We start from the raw sequence: 26,732 nt of genomic DNA on the forward strand, positions 1-26,732 counted from the left end.
GGGTGGTGGCTTAAATACCTGAAGTATATGAAACTATCCTGGGAAAGGCCTAGAGTGCGAAGAAAAGTGGGATGAGGACAGAACCCTGGGGGATCCCAATCAAAGCAGGAAAAGAACTAGGAGAGGATAGTATGAAATCTAAGGGAAAAGAGAGTTTCAGGAGAGAAGGTATCTTGTGCTATAGAAACAACAAGGAAGATAAGGAAAAATGTTCACTGGATTTGGCAACAGCAGGTTAGTGGTGACTAGTGTCAGCAGAGAGGTCAGTCCACAGAGGGCTGAGGAGTGAGTGGGCAATGAAGGCATGAAATTTAAGTACAGGCAGCTGGAGCAAGACCTGGCCACCCAAGGAGGTCATGTGCAATATGAGCTTTCACTAAGGAGCAGTAGAAAATAAGGACATTGGTTGTGTGTTGTAGTGGCTGGTCGGGGCAGGGGTGTGGGGGCGTTACAGAGGAAGGAGGGAAAGATGTACATAGCAATTGCCTAACTCAGGAGAAAATGGAAAGGCCTCTTGGTAGCCATGGTACCAGTCAGCTGACACAGGGAACGCCAGATGTTTGCAGGAGGAGAATAAATTGAAGGACTAGTTGTTAATGCATCTGGGTTCTGGAATTCATGGGAAACACATTTTGTGGCAGAGAAACAGCAGGATGCAGGCAGAAGATAAGGAATTAAGAAACCTGGTCTCAGTTTCACATGAAACTCAGGCTAGCCTCATAAACTGTAAGCTAGGACACAGGTTCCCAAGCCATAAAACGGGGGGCAAACAGCCCTTACCTAGAGGGGAATCCAAACATTCCCTGTGGTTTTGAATTATCTGTGATAATGCTCCTTTAGATGGCGTGGATAATTAGGAGCTCACCATGTTGTATATAAACACCAGAATGCTGTTAAAATACAGAAAACTCTGAAACAGTATTAAGGAATACTAGGTTCAGAACAAAACAAACAGCCCCCTCCTCCTGTCTCCAACTTCAGACAAACACACACTGATGGAGTAAAATGCAGAGACAGCCATTAAACCCAGTAGGGCAAAAAGGGTAAGGGATGGAAATGTCAAAGTAAAATGTTTTGTTCAGTCAAATGGCAGGGGAAAAATACCAGGGAAGAGAACAACTCAAAAGAATGGCTCTTCCCAATAATAAAACCTACCCCCAAGAAAGAAAACTGAAAGCCAAATACTAAATCCAAATCTACATGACCAGGGGGGGAAAAAACCTTTATTTAAAACTATGAGGCATTTTATTTTTTTAAAGTTGTCCTTCTCCTAAATAGGCTAAATAAAGTTTAGCCACTAACAAGCTAGTGACCTTGGGCAAGTCACTTATCAGTTTCTTTATTTGTTGCATACAGACAATAATACAGCTCCCGGGAGAAGATGTTTTAGAAAGTACAAAGCAGTGCATTAACACTAGGCAAGGGTTTTTACCAGGCAGGGCACATCTTCTAGAAATCAGTTTGAGATAGCTTCAGCCAGAAAGGGTTGGACTGCAGTTTTGCAGGAGTGCTAGGTGTTGTGTAAATGTCCTAGTAAGTTCAAGACGCCTTTGGCAAAGGAAAAGTACACACTGCCCAGTAAGTGATGTGCTTGATGTCTCCCCAAGGCGGGAGACAGTCCTGCCAAGGGCTGCAGCATATCTCTGGGGTGACCCAAAGTTCTGCTCCCCTCCCAGTTTGAGAGGAGAGGCTTGAAATCTAAATGGGGCCCTCTGCTCAGCTAAGTAAAACAGTCTCAAATCTTTCTGACATCTGTACAAAAGGGGTACTGAGGGGCTGTCCTGCAGGGTCAATAGTGCTGGGGCCAGTTTAAACAATTCTGCTTGGCCCTGGGAATGCAGGAGGGAAAGGAGGATGACTAAACGGGACCTGACAGCGAGGGTGGCTTCAAGAATTCATGTTCACAGAGTTTGCCCCATGAGCACCAGCCTTGTTTGTTTGGGAACTAGCACACTCCTGCCCTTGACTCATGAAATACAGCTTGGTCTAGTTCAGTAACCTTAACAAATGTTCTTAGAATCTTCATACTTCATAAATAAATTTTTAGGAACATGTTTGTATGCAGTCTGTTTGTATCTTTCAAATATTGAAGAAAAAAGAACTGTGCAGTGATATGCTGTTTTACTCTATCCCTCACCCCTTGAACCACTCAGATATTTTCAAAGGAGAAGCCAGACTAGGGCTCCAGATGTTTGGAACCTAAACGAGAGTTCCTTACAGAGTAAATCCGCTGCCTTCCATCTGCAAAGATCAAAATCTCAGCCAGGGGTTAAACAATGAGGTCATCATAGGCATGGTTGTCTGGTGTAGGACTGACCTCAGTTCAGATATATAAGATTTTATACTTTTAAAGGCTCCCCAATCCAACACAGTCCAGAGAGTCTTCTCAGTTCTCCAGTTACTGAGTCTGACTAACTGCTTCCCCCCTCTCACAACCCAAGGAGGTTTGACCCCTTGGTGTCAAACCTAAAATCTCATCTGCTTCCACTAGGGTCATTTTTATTTGCTATATCTTTGAAGAGATAAAGTAAGTCAACAAAGAATCATCACGTAGGAAAGTGGTTAGAGAATATGTCCAGGAAATTCACAGAAGAAACACAAATTTCCAGTGAATATGTGAAAAGATGCTTAAACTCACATCACTTCCCATGTAGTCAGGGAATTAGGATGATTTTCATTCATCATATTAGTAAAAACATCAAGTGTTGGCAAGGGTGTAGAAACACGGGCACTCTTGTACAATGCTTATGGGAGTATAAATTGGAAGATACTCTGTAGGGTTATTTGGCCATAGCTTTGAAAGTTAAAAATGTCTATTACCCTTGTATCTGGTAATTCTGATTCTTAATATCTATGCTAGAGATGAGCACAAGAAGGCCTGCTCACAGATTTCCACTGTAGCACTGCCATTTTATAGAACAGCAAAATTTGGAAACAACCCAAGTACCCAACAAAAGAGGAATGGCTACATTAAACTATGGAGTAGAGATCTTAAGGACATACTAAGTCTCGTGAAAGGACCCAGAATATATACTTATGCTCCTATGTTAGAAAAGAAAACCAGAAACTGAAAATATTTTTATACATGTGTGTATATATCTCTGATTATGCAGAGAAAAAGACAGGGAAGACAATAGTGGTACTGAGAGAACATCAAGGGAGACTTTTGCTTTGCTTGTACTACTTGCATGTTATTTAAGAATACATTCATGTATTTATTGCAGAATTATGTTTTTCTGAAATGTTTCAGAGGTGAGAGCATGGGCCTTGGTGGCTACAGTGAACACGGCTTCCCTGAGAAGCAGCAGTGGGTAAGAGGGTAAAAGTAAATAGGTGAGAAATCAAAGGATTCAGGTAATAGCCTGGAATCTGTCATCAATTTGCTATGTGATCCTGAGAAGTAATTTTCCTTCTGAGTCTGTTTCCTCTGTACAAGCAATGGATAAGATGAGAAGCTCACTAAGCTACCTTCCCTGTCTGATATTTTATGATTCTACATCTATGTCTTTAATGTATAATGGGGTCTTGTCCCTTTTGATGAAGAGATGGCTTTTTATTCTCTTTCTTCAAATTCTGGCATAGTTTGACATTTCACTTTACTGCAAATGTAAGATAATGAAAGAGAAGGTGGAGCGGTCACTGTGTTCCCTGTTTGGCTATGTTTTTGAAGGTTTGCTTGACCTATTTATGCTACTACCTTCCTTTGACAGTGTTAAGTTCTTAGGATTATTTGAGTGTGATGACAGCACAAACACAATACTTGAAGTTGGAAGATCTGAATTGGGTGGCCATAAACCCTGGAAACACACACACACATAGACTCTGACTCTCTCTCTCTCTCTCTCTCTCTCTCTCTCTCTCTCTCTCTCTCTCTCTGATTTAGCATTCCTAATCCGAAAGTCTGAAACCCATAATGCTCCAGTGAGCATTTCCTTTTAGTGTTATGCTGGCACTCAGAAAGTTTTATATTTTGAAACATTTTAGATTTCAGATTTTTGGATTAGGGATGCTCAACCTGTATATATGTATGTGTGTGTGTATATATATGTGTATTTTTTTTAACAGATCAAACCCCCTTGAATACTTTTTCTAGATTATACTAAAGATGCAGGCTGGGCGTGGTGGCTCATGCCTGTAATCCTAGCCCTCTGGGAGGCCGAGGCGGGTGGATCGCTCGAGGTCAGGAGTTCGAGACCAGCCTGAGCGAGACCCCGTCTCTACTAAAAATAGAAAGAAGTTATATGGACATCTAAAAATATATATAGAAAAAAATTAGTCGGGCATGGTGGCGCATGCCTGTAGTCCCAGCTGCTCGGGAGGCTGAGGCAGTAGGATCGCTTAAGCCCAGGAGTTTGAGGTTGCTATGAGCTAGGCTGATGTCACTGCACTCACTGTAGCCTGGGCAATAAAGTGAGACTCTGTCTCAAAAAAAAAAAAAGATGCAGGTTTATTCAGTGAAAATGAGAGATACAAATCATCTGGGGGCCATGCATATACAGGGATTGATGGAAATGCTGTATCAATGCACTGTATCTATTATAATTTGCAAAACAATTTAAACTATGCATTGCTAATGAGGGACAAGACATTGAGTAAGTCACAATGTTTTAAAACATATCTTATGTTTAATGTAATATCTATAAACCATTCTTTATGTACAGTTGGCCTCTATTTCTGAGCTTTATGGCTACCTTGTACTCTTGATTCTATCACTAACAAGCAGGATGATTTTGGATAAGTCACATCTCCAGTATGTAGATAACAGTTGGCCTGACCACCTGTTACCCAGAGTGGTAGGGAAGAATCAAGTGGGTATGAGTTATGAAAATTTGCACACATCTACAAACATCACCACAATCTGGTTCTGCATAACTTAATTGGCTTTTGGAAATACTCCAGATGAAATTCTGAGGAAATCTTGGCATCAAGGTAAGGAAGGAAACCTCTTCTTGGTTGCTCAGAGACTTTGACCAATCTAGTTCTGCCTATCATTAGTTAGCAAAGCTCCTTCCAGCTGGTATTCATCACTTTGCTTCTTCCATGAGGTCATAAGAGTAAATTCTAAGCAGTTTAATTCTAAAGAAAATAGATAACAGCTCCCCTGTGACTATCTGTCTTTCAACAATAAAATAAGCAACTTACTCTCGTTCCTTTCTCAGGAAAGCACTTACAGCCCCCACTGCAGTCTTGGCCCCCGCATAGCTTTCCATAAGGCGTCTTCTCTCCCTATTAAAAAAAAGGAAAAAGTTAATAAACCAAGAAGCAATGTTGTCCCAGGGAACCTAACCCTTAACCATACTCCTGCTTATCAAGTAAATTTAGAATGCCTTAATGATCTTATATGATGATGTCACAAGTCAAATGAAATAAAAACTAATCTTAAGCCAGCATCCTTTTAGTTCAGGTTGATACCTCACCAGATATCCTGTTTGGTAGCTAGTTTGAGAACTGTGATTTAGAAACCTCCTCATTGGTAGAAATTCCAGTCACAAAGTACAAGAGAATTTCTTTACATGAAGCTGGAAGTAGACCCTAGACACATTCTTGTGAGAAAGCAAGTGTCCAGTGACTTAGGGATTTGCACTCATTGAGAAAGCAGTAGCTTTAGCAGAGAACTTGAGAGAAATTCGAGTGCTAGAAATGTAGTGACAGATGAAAATGGCTACCCTGTAGTTGGCTCTCAGAATTGTTTTCCTCAGGCACCATTTTTAGCACACCATTCAAACCTTACAGTGACACCCCCATGCCCACTTAGATCTGAATTCCTCAGGTGTTATTGTACAGTTCCCCCCAAACTCCCCAACTTCATTTTTCCTTCTTCTCTGCTTGATGATGATGATGATGATGATTACTAGCTGAATTTCTGCAAGGCTCCCACATGACTTGACATGTGCTGATTCTCCCCAACCTCATCTCCTCACACTTTCTCTGGTTCACTGTGCTTCAGTCACACAAGTGGGCATTCATTCTATTCTTTAAAAACATCCAGGCTTTTTCTGCCTCAGGGCCTCTGCCCTAGCGGTTACTTCTTCCTGGAATTTTCTTTCCCTAGATTTTTTTTTTTATCGGGGGCCTCTTTTTATTATCCAGGTCTTGGTTCAATTGTCCATTCTCAGAGAGGCCATTCCTGACCGCTCAGACTAAGGTAGTCCCCAGGTACTTCCTATCATATCACTCTGTTATCTTTTAATCATGAGACATCCTGTCTTCCTCCACTAGAATGTAAGCTCCATGTAAGTAGTGACCTTATCTGTATTGTCCAACACTGCATGCCAAATCCCTAAAACCGTGGATGGCACTCAAAGAATGTTTGATGACCACATGAATGGGGGGGGGGGGCTAGGATTTGGACCCAGGTGTGACTAACTCCAAAGCCTTCACGTTAACCCTTATGCCTTAGTGTTTTCTAAGTCTTCTGTCTACCAGAAACTCAATATGAGGACACAAAAACAAGGAAAACTGCCATTCTGACCCTATCCACCTTGGGGAAAAAGTAAAACATAAATTCTAACTATTATCTGTAACAAGAACTTTATCTCTGGGATGGATTTGGTATCATCCATATCATCCAACTTTTTTGTTTAATGTTGGCTGTTTTTTTCCCAAAAAGAAAGGCATATTTATGAGCCTACTTCACGCTTAATCATTCTTGCCTCTGTATACTGTGTGCCTTTTCCTAATTCCTGGGGAACACTGTGAATTTCTCAAATGGTGTCTTATCTCTTTAGACATTCCCACAGCACTTTATCATCACAACACCTCGGTAATAAGGTAGTGATGGCAGAGCTAAGACAAAATATTGCTATTTTAGATTCCAAACACCTTACTTATATGAGATATTTTATCTCTCTAATATGCCTTTGACATGGTAAGTGCTATTGTACACTTTCCAGTTTGCCTTCCATTTTATGGTATATAGGACAGGCAAGTTTTCATAAGGGTTAGATCAAGAAATGCTCTGGGAGGAGGAAGCTGGGGGCTGGCACAGAATAGAGAACTGGGAGAGCAGCACTGAATTTAATCTTCGCCTATGTTGTCACTTTGCCTAATGTTGAGTACTATATTTCTTGGTATTATGGATAATTTGTATTTGCTTCTCCATACATTTCTATATTTTCCAAGTAGTTTTCAATGAGCATAATTAGTAAGTAGAAAAAAATACATGTTATTAAATGATAAAAGTCATCTCTTTCAAGGGAGAGAGCTCAACAGGTGTTCTCAAAGTTGAAGTGGCATCTATTCAAAGCTATGCCTACTTCCAAACAGTGTCTGTTTGGGCATCCCATAAAATTGGTCTATCATAGATGAAAAGTTTCCAGATCTCTAGCATGCAGAAAGGGGGCTGGACCAGCTAGGAAAAACATTTTCAATAACAGGAGTTGAGCAAACACGTAAAGAGCAGAAGCTTTCTTTTTTTATTTAAAAATATTAAGGGGGCACAGACATGTAAAGAAGTTAAGGTTTCTTAGGAACTCGCCAGAACAAGGAGGTAAGGGCACCCAATTAACAGACAGGAAGCCATCCCTGTCCTCTGTCACTAAGGAAAGTAACCAGAGAAGCCCCGTTGACCACAAGGCAATTTCCTGTAATGCCAGCCCTGGCCGTTTCCCCAGGAGTCTTCAATTACAGTGAGGAGGGAGGAATAAAGGAGTGGCTTCCAGGGAACAAGACCAGACCAGGTCCTAAGGAAGCCTCTGCCTATCCTGGCTTGTCTGGGGACAGTCCACCCCTGCTTAACCAGGCCATGTTGCTGGTGTCATTCCCACCTTGGAATGCTCTCCCCTTCCTCTCAAAATCCAACCCTCCTTACACCCACAGAAAATTAAAACTGGAAAGGTCTTGGGAGATCATATAAGTTAAGAACCGTGGTTCTTAACTCTATCAGACCAGCACATTATTTTTTATTATAATTATTTAATATTCTCTCCTGCTACCCTAAAAAGAAATTCATAGGGATAAATTATAATAAAAATGTAAGCAAAAATTTAAAAAGCACATAGTATGCCCTAACTGTATTGCAAAGAAAAAAAAGAACAAAAGGAAAGTCATTCATAATGAAACAATACGTATTTAAGTATGTGAAAGCATATACATGGCAATATTAGCAAATGTAATGAAGTGGTATTCAGAGGCTAATGGCTCTACACAGAATCTTTATGAACATGACAGCCTTCTGACACAGTATGACACTGGGACGTGGTATTGGTGACTCAAGTATCATGAAAGCCATTGCTATTAGTGCAGTGATTCTCTGAAATGGTAAATATTAAATAACTCATGGTAATGTTTGAGGGGAAAAGCACAATCTTCTTTTTATTTACTGGGTAGTTCTAATCAGTAACAATAAAACCATGAAAAAATTCATTTCCGTATGTAAAATGTGGTTATGTTCTAGACTCAGATAATTATAAACAGTTTTCACTTCCATGAATATCCAGAGGTCTTCTAAATGTAGGGCAAGATGCAGGACAATTCTTTGTAGTGTACAAAACATCTATCATTTCTGGCCCCCACCTAGTAAGTGCCTACCCCATCATTTTGACAACCAAAAATGACTTCACAATTTCTAAAATACCTCCTAGGGAGTACTTCTTTTAAGAATCACTGGTCTACAGACTTCCAACTATACTACAAGGCTGTGGTTATTAAATCAGCTTGGCATTGGCACAAGAACAGGACATAGACCAGTGGAACAGAACTGAGAATGCAGACATAAAACCATCCTCATATAGCCAAATAATCTTTGACAAAGCAGACAAAAACATACACTGGGGAAAAGAATCCTTATTCAATAAATGGTGCTGGGAAAACCGGATAGCCACATGTAGAAGACTGAAACAGGACCCACACCTTTCACCTCTCACAAAAATCAAATCACAGTGGATAACAGACTTAAACCTCAGGTATGAAACTATTAGAATTCTAGAAGAAAATGTGGGAAAAACTCTTATAGACAATGGCTTAGGCAAAGAATTTATGAAGAAGACCCCAAAGGCAATCATGGCAACAACAAAAATAAATAAATGGAACCTGATCAAATTAAAAAGCTTCTGCACAGCCAAAGAAACTGTCACGAGAGCAAACAGACAACCCACAGAATGGGAAAAAATTTTCGCATGCTACACATCCGATAAATGGCTGATAACTAGAATCTATTTAGAACTTAGGAAAATCAGCAAGAAAAAATCAAACAACTCTATTAAAAAGTGGGCAAAGGACATGAACAAAAACTTTTGAAAAGAAGACAGAACAATGGCCAACAACCATATGAAAAAATGCTCAACATCTCTATTCATCAGGGAAATGCAAATCAAAACCACAATGAGATAATCATTTATCTCTGGTGAGAATGGCCTTTATCAATAAGTCCCCAAACAACAAATGTTGGCATGGATGCAGAGAGATAGGAACACTCATACGCTGCTGGTGGGACTGCAAACTAGTGCAACCTCTGTGGAAAGCAATATGGAGATACCTTAAACAGATGCAAGAATCATAATCTTTTGATTATAATTGTGCTGTATGACACAAAGGAGACCAATGGGAAGGATATGAGAACATATAACAGGCACCTGGCTCCGTTGGTGGGATCAGAGAAGGTTTATCTAACAAAGTGTGGTTTAAATTGAGGTCTGAAGAATGAAGAAACATCAAATAGGTCAAGGGATGGGGGTGAGGCAGAGAATCTTTGAGGCAGAGAGAACAATACATGCACATGCCCTGTGGTGAGAGAGAGCACAGCACACAGGAGAAAGTAAAAGAAAGCCAAAATGACTGAAACAAGAAAGTAAAGGGGAGAAAGGACATGAGATGATTCCATATAGGCAACCAATGACAAACTCATGTACAGTCTTGTAGGCCATGTTAGGGAGGTTGGTTTTTATTCTCAGAGCAATAAGAAGTCACTGAATATTTTTAAGCAGGGAGTAACATGATCATATTGAGATTTCAACAATTTTTTTCTAGTGATGGTATGGATATGGACAGGAGGGAGTAGTAGTAAAATGGGGAAACTAATTAGGAAACTGTTGCAGTGGTTCATGCAAGAGAAGGTGGTGGCTTAAACATGGGTTATGTATGGTTGTTGATGGACAGAAGTGAATGTACCTAAGTCATATTTAAATAAAGTGGACACAACCAGAAAGGGACAAGACTAGAACCAAGGCTTTCTCACACCAAGTCCACTTCACTGATTTGAGGACAATCTTTATATACCTGCTGTGTATAAAGGCACTGTGTTGGGCACTATGAAAAAAAGACAAATATTTAGGAAACTTATTCCTTGCACTCAAGAAACTAAAAGCCTGATAAAGGAGGTAACCACAATCAAAAGAAGAAAGTAAGAAGTATCACCAGAGAAGGTAAAAAGATATCTTTCTAAAACTTAGATGTGATTATGTCCTGTGTTCCCTCAAAAATCTTTGATGAGTCCCCACTACCTGCAAATTCAAGATCTAAGCATGGCATTTAAGGGTCCTAAAATTCAGGCTCAACCTATCATTGCAGGCCCACCTATTACCTCCAATATTCTAGTCATAGGGGTCTATTTATTGGCTATTCCATTTTCCTGGAATACATTTCATATTCCACCAATTTTTCAGGAAATCTTAGTCACATCCATTCTTTTTATTTTTTGTAACAGCTTTACTAAGATATAATTCATATACCATATAATTTATGCATCCTTTCTTAAATGTCACCTTTCCTCCTTTCCAACAATAGTACAGTTAATGTTTCATTATGGTACTTGTTTCCCATTCTAATAGCCTCCCTTTTTGTCTACTTAAGAGAAATTGTGGTGATAGTTTTCTGATAAAATTATTTTGGGTGGTTAGGCTGGGCCTGAGCTTCCTTGGCTGTGCAACATGTGATGGGGCTGCCTGTCCTACATTCTGTGAGTTTACTTGCTACTAGACTTCAGGTATGCAGTGAGTGTCATGAGCTTCAGTGGCTTGGCCAGAGCTTCAGTGCTCATTTATAATATGATGGCTTTAGGAAAATTATTCCAAGTTGAAAATAAAATTTTTTAGGGTTTCTAGTTGGGAGCCTAAGTTAGGATGCAAGGCTTGATTGATTAGCTCTCCAACAGCTGGAAAAAAAAAACCTTACAGGAATAGGAAGGGCTGGGATTCCAGGGAGGCTGCAGCCTGTTGGAAATAACCTGAAAGACTGTCTCCTCTGTTATTAAGTCCAAATGGTTAAACACACTGTCATTTCTGTCTTTCAGACTTGGGGAGAGGGTCTAACAAATGCCCAGTTGATATAGATGGTGAATCCATGTGTAGCCCACTAACAGTAGCAACTATTAGGAGACAGGATGGGAGATAAATACAAATCATTTCCACAAAGATAGTATTTAGCTAGATGTTTAGCTTACAATGTAGATAGTCTCTAAGGCCTACAGGTGTTGATAAGGCTAAAGATGTTTCACCTTGTCTAGAGATGGGGAAAGACAACATCGGAGGTGACTCTGAACCAGGAAAATAGAATGGCTCATAGCAAATCCAGCCTTCATGACTAGGGGGGAGTATGAGAGGAAAAAATTCCCACAAAGTACAAAATCCAGTAAATAGCAGAACAGGACCTCTGTCTTCATTTGCCAAGAACATGTTACTTTTACCGAATTTTATGGCTGCAATTTTAAGCTGTAAATCCCTTCAGAAGTTAATTTTCATTTTGCTTGCAGCATGAACAAGACAAACCAACTTGTCACGTATGCCTGCATTTCTAAAATTAGGAGAAACAACCCTAATCCCTTCTCATATGCAGAAAATAGAAACTAATCTAGGAGTCTACTTGGTCGGTGGGAATGGACTTTAAAAAGCATCATGCTAAAAAAAAAAAAAAAAGGATTATATGTCATAAGGAAAGTTCGAACTCCAGTTCAAACTTTTTGGGCTAACCCAAAGCCCATAGGCAAAGGAGTGGTCCAGTATTTCTGTCTCTGATTCCACATTTCATGACTTCAAAACTCATCTACTTTTCTTTTTGTATCTAGGCAAAGTGACATGCCAAACTGATTTTATTTTTTTGAAGCAGTAAAAACTGTTAATTTTTATTAAATCTTATTCTTGAGTACATTTTATATATTCTGTTTGACAAAATGGGAAGCACTTGAGGTGAATTCCAAAGTATGATTATTTATTGACGAAAAGCACTTGTGCAACTCAAAACTGATTTTAGAAAGCCATTTCTATAGAAAGGCCTTAGCTACATCTTTGGTAATTCCTTTGCAAGACATAAAGTACCAAATCTTATTGAAGAAAAAATAGATAATCCCAATAGTCCCTTACCTATTAAAGAAATTGAATTTCTGGTTAAAAACCTTAGAAACTCCTGAGCCACATGGCCTCACTAGTGATTTCTACCAAACATTTAGGGAATAAATAATACCAATACTATATAAATTCTTTGAGAAAACTGAAGATGGATTAATTCCTAACTCATTCTGTGAGTCCAGTATTACCATTACAGACCAATATTTTTCAGGAACATAGATATAAAAATTCTTAACAAAAACTTATGAAATTGAACCCAACAATATATTAAAATGATGGTACATTATGGCCAAGTGCATTATGTCCAGGAATGGTAGGTTGGTTTAACATACCAAAACCAATCAATGTACTTTACCATATTAGCAGACTAAAAAAGAAAAAAAATCATATGATTATCTCAATAGATGCAGAAAAAGATTTTGAGAAAATCTAACATCAATTCTTGATTAAATGCTCAAAGAAAACTAGAAATAGAAGGGAACTTCCTCAACCTTCTAAATGGCATCTACAAAAATTCTACAGGTAACATTATACCCAAGGTGAAAGCCTGAATCCTTTCCCCACTAAGATTGGGAGCAACACAATGATGTCCACATTTACACTTCTATTTGACATTATGCTGGAGATCCCAGCCAATGCAAAAGAGGTATCTAGATTTAAAAGGAAGAAGTAAAACTGTCTTTATTCGTGGACAATATGATCTACATAAAAAATAGTATGAAATCTACCAAAAAAAGTTACTAGAACTAATAAGTGAGTTTAGTAATGCTGGATGATATAAGATCAATATACAAAAATCATTTGTATTTCTATATACTAGCAACAAACAATTTGAAATTTAAATGAAAAATACTATTATGATAGCATCAAATACATGAAATATTTAGGGATAAATCTGACAAAAATGTGTAGCACCTGTACACTGAGAACTTAATTGCTAAGAAAATTAAAGAAGACCTAAATAAATGGAAAAATATAGTTAACACATTAAATTTCCCCCAATTAATCATCAAAGATTCAATGCAATTTAAAAATGTATATGAAAATACAAAGGACCTAGCATAGCCCAAACTTTGAAAAAGAAAAAAAAAAACAAAGCTTTACGACTTATAGAACCTGACTTCAAGACTTATTATGGGCCAGGCGCGGTGGCTCATGCCTTTAATCCTAGCCCTCTGGGAGGCGGAGGCGGGTGGATCGCTCAAGGTCAGGAGTTCGAGACCAGCCTGAGCAAGAGCGAGACCCCGTCTCTACTAAAAATAGAAATAAAAATTATCTGAACAACTAAAAATATATATAGAAAAAATTAGCCGGGCATGGTGGCACATGCCTGTAGTCCCAGCTACCCGGGAGGCTGAGGCAGTAGGATCCCTTAAGCCCAGGAGTTTGAGGTTGCTGTGAGCTAGGCTGACGCCACGGCACTCACTCTAGCCTGGGCAACAAAGTGACACTCTGTCTCACAAAAAAAAAAAAAATAAATAAATAAATAAAGACAAAATAAAACTTAAAAGACAAAATGACTTAAGAGAATTATCATCCAATCGCAATGTAGGGACTTTATTTGGATACTCAAATGTAAGGAAGCAAAACCATTTATAAAACAATGGAGAAATATGAACATTGGATATTTGATTATACTGTGATATTATTATCAATTTTGTTATTGGTATGATAATGGAATTTGGGATGCTTTCATAGCTTTTTTAAAGAGCTACCTAATAAAATACAGATGAAATGATCTCTGGGATTTGTTTCACATTGATTTGAGGGTGGGGAGAAGTGAGGTCAGATGAAACAATACTGTCTATGAATCAGTAAATTTGAAGCTGAGCAATTAGTACATGGGAAGAGTTTCATTGTACTATTCTATTTTATATATGTTTGAAATTTTTAATGAAAAAACATTTTAGAAAAGGAATTTAAGTTTCAGAGTTGGTGAATGGATAGATTAAGGTGAATGACTGCATATGGGAGGGGAAGAAGAAAGAGGAGTCCATGATGACTCCTTCAGCTTGAGCAACATGGAAGATGGTAGTGCCATTTACTGAGATGGAGAAGCGTGGATTAGACCAATTTATGTGTGTGTATGTGTGTGTGCGCGTTTAGAGACTGAGGTCAGTTTTAGATATCCTGAGTTTGAAATATCTGTGAATAGCCAGGGAGACATGTCTAAGAAGTAAGATATACATGGGCTTGGAGCTTGGAAGAGAGATTTGGGTTGAAACACAGAATTGTACATGGATGAGTTTGCACAGAGAAAGGGGCCTTGGAAAAAGCCCTGAGGAGCACCTACCTTAAAGATCTGTGCAGAGAGGAAGTAGGGCCCAAACTTATATAGATACAAAGGAAAATGGACAAAGACTCTGCCTTTGGGGATCTCACACTTTAACCAAGGATACACATTCAATTAAATTCTATAGGCCTGGTATTGGCCCAGATACTGTGGTGAAGAAAAAATTTTGAACATATTCATAGGCCGCTTTGCATGTCTCTCCAAGTACTCTCTGAGCATTCATTAGTTTTTCTGTCTCACAAGACTGTAAATGATTCCAGTGCAGGGAGTCAGAGAAGAGCTTTCATCTTTGGGAATGAGTGGAATTTATCACATTTTTAGGACATGATCCTTCCCTGAAATACCTAGGACTAGCCTTTTAGAAGGGTGATGCATGCAAACTAGGCACTGATAGAGTCTGTAAAGTAAGCAGGCAATCTTGGAAACCAGGTGGAAGGCCGGGGACAGGTTACTGCCCCAGTCTACAGGTGTGCTCTCTAATTTGGCCCAAATCAAGTTTTCAGAGAGAGAGGTGTTCTCACCAGGAGCTTCTGTGTACCTGATTTTCACTCCACAGCTATACCAAGGAACTTTTCCATCCCTAGCCTGGGTTCCAGAGATTAGGCCAAGTTTAGGGAGAGACACTGGCAACCCTGAGTTTTCTTAGACCATCACCACTTTGTCATTACACACTGTGCACAAAGCCAAGATTCAATAAACGTTCACTGAATTAATAAATTCAATCAACAGATTTAACTAATCAGGCCAGTCTAAAGGGAAGAGGGAAATCTATTTTTGCCTCTGTTTTTGCAAGGTTTTTCCTTCTGAATTCAGTAAATTGTCCATTTACAGATAAAAGTCCGAATGTCATTAGTACTATCATCAAGTGTAAAGGACATCAGGAAATGCACCTGTGTGCTTTTCTTATGGCTTTGTTTTCTCACCTTGTCCTACTTTTGTCAAGGCATTTTGTCCATTTTTTCCATGCTGTACAAATCTCTTTGCACAGAGATCTCTCTATATTCCTAGAGCCTAGCACTGTGCCTATTACATTAATAGGTAGATGTATTTAGTCCATGATCTCCAGAGAAACAGAACAAAGAGGATTTATTTGTGTGTGTATGAGTGTGTACACATGTACGTGTGTATGTACAGTCATGTGTTGCTTAATTATGGGGATGTGTCTGGAGAAATGCATCATTAGATGATTTCATTATTGTGCAGACATTGTAGAGTGCACTTACACAAACCTAGATGGTATAGCCTACTATATATCTAGGCATTATGGTCTAGCCTATTGCTCCTAAGGCTACAAACCTGTACAGCATGTTACTGTGCTATATACTATAGGCAACTGTAACACAATGGTAAATAATTGTGTATTCAAATATATCTGAACATAGAAAAGGTACAGTAAAAATACAGTACTATAATATTGTGGAACCACTGTTGTATATGTGGTCCGTTGTTGACCAAAACATCCTTATGTGGCATATGACCATATTTATTTTAAGGAATTAATCCACATGATCATGGAGGCTAGCAAGTCCGCAGAATACACAGCGCAGGCTGGCAGGGTGGAGACTCAGGGAAGAGTTGATGGTGCAGACTGGAGTCCAAAGGCAGTCTGGAAGCAGAATTTCTTCTTCATTCGGGGACCTTAGTCTTTTTCTCTTGAGGCCTTTAACTGACTGTATGAGGCCCACCCCACACTATGGAGAGTAATCTGCATTAATCAAAGTCTACTGATATAAAAGTTCATCACATCTAAAAAATATCTTTACAATAACATCTAGACTGCTGTTTGACCAAACATTTGGTCTCCATAGCCTTACCAAATGTACATGTATGCATAAAACTACCCACCACGGGGGTTGATACCTGTTTATAAGCTAGAACTGAAATCACCTGTGCACTGTCTATATTTGCATATCTACTTCTGAAGATCAAGGAGGGAATATAGTAGGCACACAGACATTGAGGAACACAGGGTCACTATTGGCTTATTTCTAACTATACAAAACTGTTTTTCTATAAAGTCTGTGAAACATGAAATGGAAGTAATCAAGATATGGATGGAATTTGTTTTCAGAGTCTCTCCAATCATTTAATCATTTTTACTGATAAACCATTACATTATTCATCCATTCATAGGCAATAAAGTAACATGAGATAGTATTCCTGGAAATGGTTTCTAGTCCCTGCTTTATTATTAACTAGCTGAGTGAGCTTGGGCAACTCACTTTACCTTTCTTGGTTTCTGCTTCACCAACAGCAAAAGAAAATTTCAGAAATACTTTAAGGCAAGTGTGGTATAGTAAATTGAAGTCTTCAGGAAGATCTGGGTTCAAATCTTGCTTCTGACACTTACTAGTTCTGGGTAAGTTACTCTGAGCCCTAGTTTCTACAGCTCTAAAATGGGAACGAGGATACTTACTTCACAACAGCGTTGTTATGATGATCAAATAAGATAAGTTGAGTGTCTATGAATGTTAACTGATGTTGAGTACCACGGCTGTTAACTTTTACTGCCACTTTCCCTTTCAGCTCAAATACTATTTAATATATGATTCTGTTTCATGCAGATGGAAAGTTAATCCTTCTTAGAAAAATATAACTTCCAACAGAGACTAATCATGAGCAGGAAACTCAAAAGATACATTTGAGATTTCAGAGTCTTGAGCCACTTTTGTTATGGTGGAATTTCAATTCATTTGGAAAGAATATTTATGACCACTTGATATTCTTTCAGGTCTAGCTGAAGCTCTTGGCTCTTTAACTCCCATGGGCCACTTTTATGGCTTGCAGTGTGTGGAAAAGCAAGGAAGGTCAAAGTCACAGGTATCTCTGTAGCACCAGACAGAGGACTGAGTGCTTGCTATGTGCCTAGCACTAATGCTTGAATTATTCCATTTAATATTCACAAAAAATCAATAAGGGTAGGTACTATTATTCATATTTCATGTTAATGGATGAGGAAACCGATGCTCAGAGGGATGAGGTAACTTGTCCAAGATTACACAGCTAATAAAAACTGAATTGGAATTTACTCCCATGTCTGTTTTGATTCAGAACATATTCTATTAACTACTACATTGTGTTGCGTCTTCTTAGAAAGTGTCAACTTTATAAAAGACATGCAGGCTTTTGAAAATTTAAAAGAAACTTTTTCACTAGAGTAATTAGTGTGTACACTTTATGTGTGTATGCATACGTATATATGTGTAAATATATATACACACACATATATATGCACAATTCAAATAATTTAAAATTGGGGGCTTAAGAAACAAGAGTAGGTCATTGTTCCAAAAAATTCAGAGTACTTCCTGAGCTCTATAAGGGGGGAGCAGGGATAAGTAGCAAAATAAATAAGAGGGCTGTGCCTCTACTTATCTGTGATGTCTGACTATATATCACATTTTGAATGAGAATTACATAGGATAGCTTAGCAACTACCATATATCAAGTGCTTACTATGTGTCAAGCACCGTGCTGGGTCTTTATAAGCATTATGCCATGTAATCCCCAGAACAACCCTATTCAGCAGATGAGAAAACTGAGGCTGAGAGGTTACATCATTTGCTCAAGGTCAGCCAACCAGTAAGTAACAAAGCCAGAATTCAACTCAAACTGCAAAGCCCTTGCTTTTAACCAATATGCTAGATTTCCATTAAAAGCATGGAAGTTCCTCAATTAATCAAACATAGAATTACCATATGACCCTGCAATTCCACTGCTAGATATATAGCAAAAATAATTGAAAATAAGTATTCAAACGAAAACTGGCATGCCAATGTTCATTGCAGCTCTATTCACAATAGCCAAAAGTTGGAAACAAGCCACCTATCAACAGATGAATGAATAAACAAATGTGGTATATCTATACAATGGAATATTATTCAGCCATAAAAGGAATGAAATTCTAATATATACTACAACAGGGATGAATCTTGAAAATCTTTAATTATGCTAAATTAAAGCAGCCAGACACAAAAGGCCACACGATCTATGATTTCATTTATATGAAATATTCAGAATGAGTAAATCCATAGAGACAAAAGGAGATTAGTGGTTGCCAGGGGCTGGGAGAAGGGGTAACGGGGAGTGATTGTTTAATGGGTATGGGGGGAGGTTTCCATTTAGAGTGGTAAAAATGTTCTGGAATTAAATAGTAGTGATGGTTGCACAACACTGTAAACATACTTAATGCCACTAAACTGTACTTTTAAAAATGGTTAAAATGGTAAATTTTATATTATGTATATTTTACCACAATAAAAATCAACCAATTAATTAGTGATCCCTGATTTTTCATATGCCTAAGCATAAAGCATTTATGTGTGTTCCCTCTCTGCTGGCCCATTAAACACTCTGGGCTCATTTTCCCCTCTTTGCCCTAACTCCTACCATCCTTTCCTCGTTCCTCCTTGGACTTGGAATCTCCTCCCCCTTCCCTACCAATTCAAATTTTATCCATCCTTCACCGTCCAGCTCGTCCATGAAGACACTTCTGCCTCTCTAATCAAGAAACCCAGAATGACCTAGGTAGGCCCACTTTATTTTTAAATTAACATTAAAAGTTGACATTGCACAACCGTCACTAAAATAACATTTTTTGGTTTTCAGGCCAGAGTCCTTTCTATGAACACCTCAGTGTCTCCCACAGCACTTAAGAGTTGTCACATGAATTGGCATATTATTTTACATGTATTAATATTATATGTATATGTGTTCTGGGAGGGATTCCTGTCAGCCTTATTTCTTTGATAAGAAATTCACTCCTGATAATTCCTGTTTCTTACATTTCTTTGAATCACCTACCATGTGCTGGCACATAATAGATGCCCAATAAATACTTATGATGAATGTCCTACAAATTTCCACAATGGGCCTCAAAAACATTGCTGTCATGTGAATCAGGACAGTATAACCCATCACTCCATCAGAAAGGAAACATCTGTTTACTCTACTGTATTTTCAGTTTCTAACAAATTAAAATCAGATGAGCTCTTGCTAGTGAAGCAAGAAACAGACAGACACCTTCCAAGAAGAGGCAAGAGCATATGTTCTGAATCAAAACAGACATGGGAGTAAATTCCAATTTAGTGTTTACTAGCTGGGTAATCTTCAGCAAGTTTCTTCACCCCTCTGAGCCTCTGTTTCCTCACCTATAAACATGGGGATATGAATAATAGTACATGTCCTTATTGATTTTTGTGAATATTAAATGAGGTAATGAAAGCATTAGTGCTAGGCACATAACAAGCACTCGATATATGTCAGTATTTATGACTATCAACTGCTTTCCCAAACCTCCTTCCTAAGAAAACAGTTTATTCACAGATCAGGACTTCGGGAAGCATTCAGCCTAGTTGTCTATGGTATGAATGGTAGGTTCAACCACTGGGCCCTAAATGGTGGTAGCAGGACACAAAGATATACATTATGAGGCTCAATAATCAATTTCAGGAAAATGTAAGCTGATGCTGCAATACTGTACTTATGACCTAATAAGTCCAATTAGCTGTGCCAGCCAGATTCCTTTTGGAATAACTTCAGCATTCCTAACCCTGAGAACAAAAGTGGGACTTGAAAGAAGGGCTAGTTTGCATCCTGGCAGATGAACAAGGGATCTGCTGGTGGCTTTCCAGCTGATAATAGAGAAATCAGTGGATGGGAATGAGATGGCATTCCCAGTGTTTAACCATAGGAATAAGCCTTTTAATTCCCTAAGCCCTGTAGATCTCTTGGACACATGGTTATTCATCAATTTTCTTCAAACATCTGATTGCCCATGCATGCCAAGACAGCTGCCCACATTTCAGTAGACTGTCTCATGCCTGGGCACAGGGATTTGAGGCTAAAGAGTGAAGTTACATGAAGTGGAAAGAAGTAGGGAAGTCAGAGCAAAAAATGGCCTTGGGAATAAAAAGCTGTAATCTTTGTAAAGAATTAGTAATGCACACACATAGTTCTCTCAGACTGGTGGTCTGCTCAGGCCTCCAAACCTGTTAGTATTGCTGGAGGGTACAGAAAGGCATTGGGAGAGATTTCTGGGATTGCAAACCCACTGTTGGTAGACAGTTGGTTGCTCTCATAATGCACAATCTCCACTTGAAGGATTACTTTCCTAAGGTCAGATAGAATGGTTTGTTTGCCCCTTTGGGTGATCTGTCTCTAGCCCTTCTGTTATATGCTGTGATTCTCAAAAGCCATAGTTAAAAATGAGATTGCACTATTGTAAACAAGCACATAAGCAGAATTTTGTCTGGTCTGGCCATAGAATTGGCTATACCTTTATTTGTTTCAAAGATAGACACTAATATGATTATTGAGTTTTGAAAATAACAATTGAAAGTTTAGATGAGTTTAGACTATCTATAGTACGTAAAAGGATGAGGGTGGGCAGGAGAGGGATGAGGGTGGGCAGGAGAGATAGGATTTTTATTGTCAAGGTGAACTTTACAAGATATGAGAGACTGGCATAGGATAGCCTGCTGTACTCATGCACTTTAAAATAGCTGCCTCTGTTTGTTCATACCCAAATTCCCCTGTGGCGACATACCTGCCCTCTCCCCACCAAAAGATGTTGGGAACAAGATTTTCAAATCAGTATCTCTGACTCTAGGAGTTAATCAGGTTAAGGGGAGAAGAGCTGGAGAGGCTTTGACAAAAACCTTTGTAGTAGCTCAGAAAGGTGGGCAAGAGCTCTCTGTACTTTCTGATGAAGTCAGACCAGCAGCTTCTGAATCACATACCACAATCCTGCTGTTTTTCTAATTTATAGAAAGAACTCTACAATTAACTCAAAAGAGATATTAAGAACTCTATAATGTCCCTTCTATTGTATTCTATTTTTGGCTGACCCTTGCCCTTTTCATCCCTTTTTCCTTTTTGATCTACTCTTCAATACCACACTTGCTTTCTCCTGGTCTCTTACTCTTCTGAGAGTAATTACCCTCAGAAATTCAGTTCCTAGCACCCCGGTTCAGGCCCCACCCTCACCCTTCCAAATTCTGATAGCTACTTATAGTGGGAGCCAAATCCTATTCTTCATATACTTATGGATAACTTTCTCTTAACCACAGCTTTTAATATAAGTAGACAGGCCTACCTTCTTGTGGGTGATGGCAATATACTTAGGAAATGAACAGATTTTGATCTCAAGAATGAAAGTTTACCCAGCCCTCAAAGCTCAGAGCTTCAGATACCTTCACATTATTCACAGCCTCTGTCCTGAATTGCTCTGTCTGACCTGCCTTGCACTCCACCTCTCGGGCTCCTTTTAATCTTTTTGGCTTCTGACCTCATGACTCATTTTCCCCACTCACAGTCTTGCCTTGGATCTGATTCTTGCTACAGCTTCTCTGTTTTTGAGCTATCTGATTTCCCCCACAAAAATGATTCCAGCTCTTCCTCTTGCTGCAGTTGACTGCCCTGGATAAACACCTTACTCAATTCTCCTCCAAACTCATGCACAGGACCCTGGTACTCTGCTCATATCATCCCCTCCAAACTCATATAGCTCTATTCCTCAAACTCATTTAACACTTACCATATATAGACTTGTAATGCAATATTGTCACATTCATTCATTTATTCATTCCACAGATACTAAGTGCTTCTTGTGTTCATAGTATACTGAGAATATACAAATAAAGTTATTCTCCAGGGCAGCATTGGAGAGTTCATCAGAACTTTCTGTGATGAAAATGCTCTGTATCCGTGCTTTTCAATTTGGTAGCCACTAGCTAAGCACTTGAAATGTGGCTAGTTCAACTGAGGAGCTGAAATTTAAATTTTATTTAATTTTCATTAAAATTAAAATTTAAATATGCACACGTGGTTAATGGCTAGGAATGGACTTGCATGGTTGAAAAATATGTGCATTTTCAACTTTACCAGATACTGCCAAATGTTTTCCAAAATGGTTGTCTGTGTTACCCCCAAAATGGAAAAATAAATTAAATATCTAATAAGAAATGAAAAGATCAACAAATTATGATTATAGGCATATAATGGACTACTACATAACAGTTAAAATGATAGAAACAGAAATATAATACGGATAAACTTTAAGACATAATGTTGAATGAAAATAGCAACCTATAGAATGATGTGTTGTTTCATATCATTTATATAAGGTTTAAAAACATGTAAAACAATACTCTATATTTTTGAGGAATCTAGTAAAAGTATATGACATGCATAGAAATGACAAATATCTGAAATAGTTCATTAAAAAATAAAGTTCTTTGTCTTTCAGGAACTAATAATCTACCAGCAGGGGCGATGGACAGGAAGGCAGGTCAACCTTGTATATTCACACAAATAATTGTACTTTATCAAGGCCATGAGAAGAATAAATGTTTTAGAGGGAAAAAAAGCTTATAGAGGAAGAACTCTCATATTTACATTTGCATATTTAGAAGAGTTTTTGACAATTTAATGATCAAGGCTTGGCTTATGTGCAGTGTTTCAGATGGAATGGCCAACAATAGTTGCTGTGTCCTAGGGTTTGTAAGGCTCACTGAGAGTCATGAGACAAGGGATGTATCTGAGTTCTCTTCCATTGGACCTGCCTAAACACCCATTGATCTGTGTCTTATTCACCCTGGTATGCAACAGTGTCTTACAGGTAAACAAGTTGTTCTCTCTACTTTGAAATTACCACATTCTCCATCCTACCTCTAAAGTTTCTAATTTGAGATTCAGCTCTAATGTCACCTCTTCTGTAAAGCCTTTACTAACTCCCCAAGACAAAATTAATCACTCCTACCACTGAATAATATTTCTTCCACCTGAAAAAATGGCAGTGACTCTTGGGTCAGAAATGCATTTCACCCTTCTACTTAAGAGTTGTACTAGATTATATAAAGAATCCCAGAGGACCCAGCAATGCAGCCATCAAACTCTGGGAATTTGATGAATAAAATTAAAACACATTAGAATAAGACCAGAGATGCAATGTCACCTTATTATAAAAGAGACAGCAGAGGTTCCAGGCTGAGAGTCAGTCCAGACAGTAACCCAATCAATGTTATCATATCCAAAGAAAGAGAGAGTCCATTGGGAGGAAGAATGTCGGTAGGAAATATTGAAAGTTGGGATTTTCAAAAGGAAATCTTTGCCAAAACAGTACTGCCAAGGCTAGGAAGAACCTCTGGCTCTAGAAATCTACTTTCCATTCACTGAGGTCAGCACATTCCCATCCTGAAGATGGATGGATCAGCCCATTGGAGTTGGCTGCCAGAGATAAGATTATATAACCAACTTCTCTTGCAGTGGTGCCATACACATCAAGCAATCTTCCTGTTCTCTTTTGCTTCCCACATGGATATTCCTATAGGCAGAAGACTTGCTCATGTGATAATCTGGTTCTTAGCAGTCATTTTTGCTTATGCTAAGTCAATAAATTAGTATTCTAGTCTAGGTGTCCACCTCTTGTGACCTTGGCTAGTGTAGGCCTGTCCTAAAAAAATGATATACTCCCTACTACCCCTGGTATGACAAAATTATAATAAATTCCCAAGTGGTCCAACCTTAGGGCTGGACTCAGAAATGTCAGAAACTACGTAAGGTGACACCCAAAGGGCCAAGTAACCTTCCCCTGAAAACACTCCTAAGTTATCACCCCTTTTGAACCAAAAATACACTGTGCTCAATGAGTGGGGACAACAATGGCACATTCTACAGATAATTTTAAGTAGAAATCTTGCTGCACAGGTGTGTCTTGCATCCATATTTGGAAACAAAGTTTTCAAGGGCAGGCATCTTCTGCTAAATTATTTGGCCCTGCAATAGAGCAGAGCATAGTACTTGGCTAGGTAGCTACCCAATGAATATTTATTGAATGAAACTTTGACTCTACATGTCTTCTAAATGGTGGAATTATAGAGTTGCATGGGGCTAGTTTAAGGGTAAGAAAAGAGATTTTGTTCATTTATTCAAACGTGTTTGAGAGTGCCTGATATGTGTTTGACATTGTTTTATATGCACCAGGAATATAGTGGGAAACAAGAGAGACATGACTCTTGGCCTCATGGAACTTACATGACTCACAGAGTTGTTCCAAGTGACCAGCATATAGAAAGGTACTAAGCAGTATTTTTTTTTTGTATGTAGATGGGCAGTTAGGTTTTTATCAATCTAAAAATCTAGAGATTGCAATAAATACTATGAAGAAAAAGAAAAGAGTACTATGAGAAAGATTAATGGGAAAGCCTAAATTAGATGAGTATTCAGGGATGGTCAGCCTCCCAAAGTAATGTTATATAAACTAATAACTGAAGTAATAGCCACAGAAACAAATGGGAAGAAGAGCATTATAGACAAAGGAAATAAGCAATATGCAGATCCTGAGTTGGGAAAGAGTTTGGTACAGTTGAGGGAAAAAAGTGTAATTAGAATATAATAAGCAAGGGAAAGGATAGGCCAAGTTGAGGCTAGAGATGGAAGCAGAGCCAGACAACACAGAATTTTGTGGGTTATCCTGAGAATTGTGGAAGGCAAGTGAAGCAGTGGCACTGACTTGAGCAGATCTGCATTTTGAAAAGCTCATTTTAACTACCCTGTAGAGAATACACTAGAAGAGGACCATGGATACAGGGAGATCATTAGGAGGCTGCTGTAGTACTTCAAGATGATGTAGGTAGCAATGATGGTGGCCTGGAACAATGAGCAGAGACAGAGAGACGAGGACAGATTAGAGAAATGTAATATGAGATTTAAAAAACAACTACAGGATTTGCTGAAGAATTGGATAATGGTGGGGGGGTGAGGGAGAGGAAGGAATCAAGGATGATGTGTAGGTTTCTCCTTGAGCAATTGGATGGATGGTAGAACCATTAATTAAGATGGTAAACAATAGAGAAGGATTAGGTTGGTTTTGTGGGGAGGGTAAGGGGGGACAACTTTTGTTGAGTTTGAGATACTTCTGAAACATCCAAGAGTCGTCATCAAGTAGACAGCTTGACTGTGATAATCAAATTGGTCTCTCTCCATCTCTTCTTGTCCTCCTACAGCAGTCATTCTTTTAAAACCTAAGTTGATAATGTCTGTCCTCTGCCCAAAATCCTCCAAAAGCTCTACCCATTTTACTCAGAATAAAAGCTAAAATTCTTAAAATGGCCTACAAGACTCTACATGATCTGACCACTCCACTTTTTTTATTATTTTTTATTTATTTTTAATTCAGGATATTATGGGGGTACAAACATTTTGGTTACATGAAATGCATTTGCTTCGCTCAAGCCAGGGCCACAAGAGTGTTCTTCCCCCATACAGTGCACCCCGTCTCCATAACCTGATCTACAGCTCTACTTCTCATTAACTTTATTCTAGCCACACTGGCCTCTTTGTTAAAACATACCAAACTCCCATTGCAGGGCCTTTGCACTAGCTGTTCCTTCTGCTTGGGACATTCTTCCTCTAAATAAACACAAGGCTAATTTTCTCATTTCCTTTAAGTCTTGGCTCAGATTTCATCTTCTCAAGGAAGCCTATCTAGACCACCCTATTTAATATTGCAACCCACTTCTTAGCACTTTCAAAACTCCCTTACCCAGCTCTTCCTTTTCTTTTTACCATAGCATCTATGGCTTTCTAGCATACTCTATAACTTACTTATAAATATGTATTGCTTGTTTCTTCCCTTAACATAAGTGAAACAAAAGTTGCTGTCTGTTTTGTTTAGTGATGGAACCAAAGTACCTAGAACAGTGATTGGCATGCAGCAGGCACTCAATAAATATTTATTGAATGAATGAATGCAAAAGTGGGTCTGGAACTCAAAGCAAAGGTCTGGGCTAGAGATGTAAATGTTGAAGTCATTAGCATATACGGGACCACTAACCCTGGGAATGCTTAAGATTGACTAGGATACAAAGAAAAGAGAAGAGGGCCTAGGGTCAAGCCCTTGGGGACTCTAACATTTAGAGGTCAGAAGAAGCTAAGTCATTAAAGTCGAGTAGGAAGGAACATCCAGAGAGGCAGGAAGAGAGCAGACATCTTTGTTGAGTGCCAGTGAGGGGTCCTATATAATAAGAGGGACAAGAAGTTACTATCGGATTTAGGAATAATTTATTCAGTGGCAGTGTAGGCTCCTCATCTCTTGCCTACATCTTTGCAGTTGCTCTGCAGTAACACCCTGGCCTCTAACTCTCCCTTTTCCTTTATAA

General features: G+C 38.7%; 1 protein-coding gene across 1 annotated transcript in view; it reads right to left on the reverse strand.

Moving 5' to 3' along the window:
- The window catches only part of COL4A6 (collagen type IV alpha 6 chain), a 264,348-nt gene that overhangs the window by 146,728 nt on the left and 90,888 nt on the right, over positions 1–26,732 (reverse strand). Inside the window, exon 3 of the mRNA XM_045537937.1 lies at positions 5,143–5,226. Coding sequence (XP_045393893.1) covers positions 5,143–5,226 — 84 coding nt within the window. The remainder of the gene's footprint in view (positions 1–5,142; positions 5,227–26,732) is intronic.

Source organism: Lemur catta, chromosome X, assembly GCF_020740605.2.
Source record: "Lemur catta isolate mLemCat1 chromosome X, mLemCat1.pri, whole genome shotgun sequence".
Lineage (NCBI taxonomy): Eukaryota > Metazoa > Chordata > Mammalia > Primates > Lemuridae > Lemur > Lemur catta.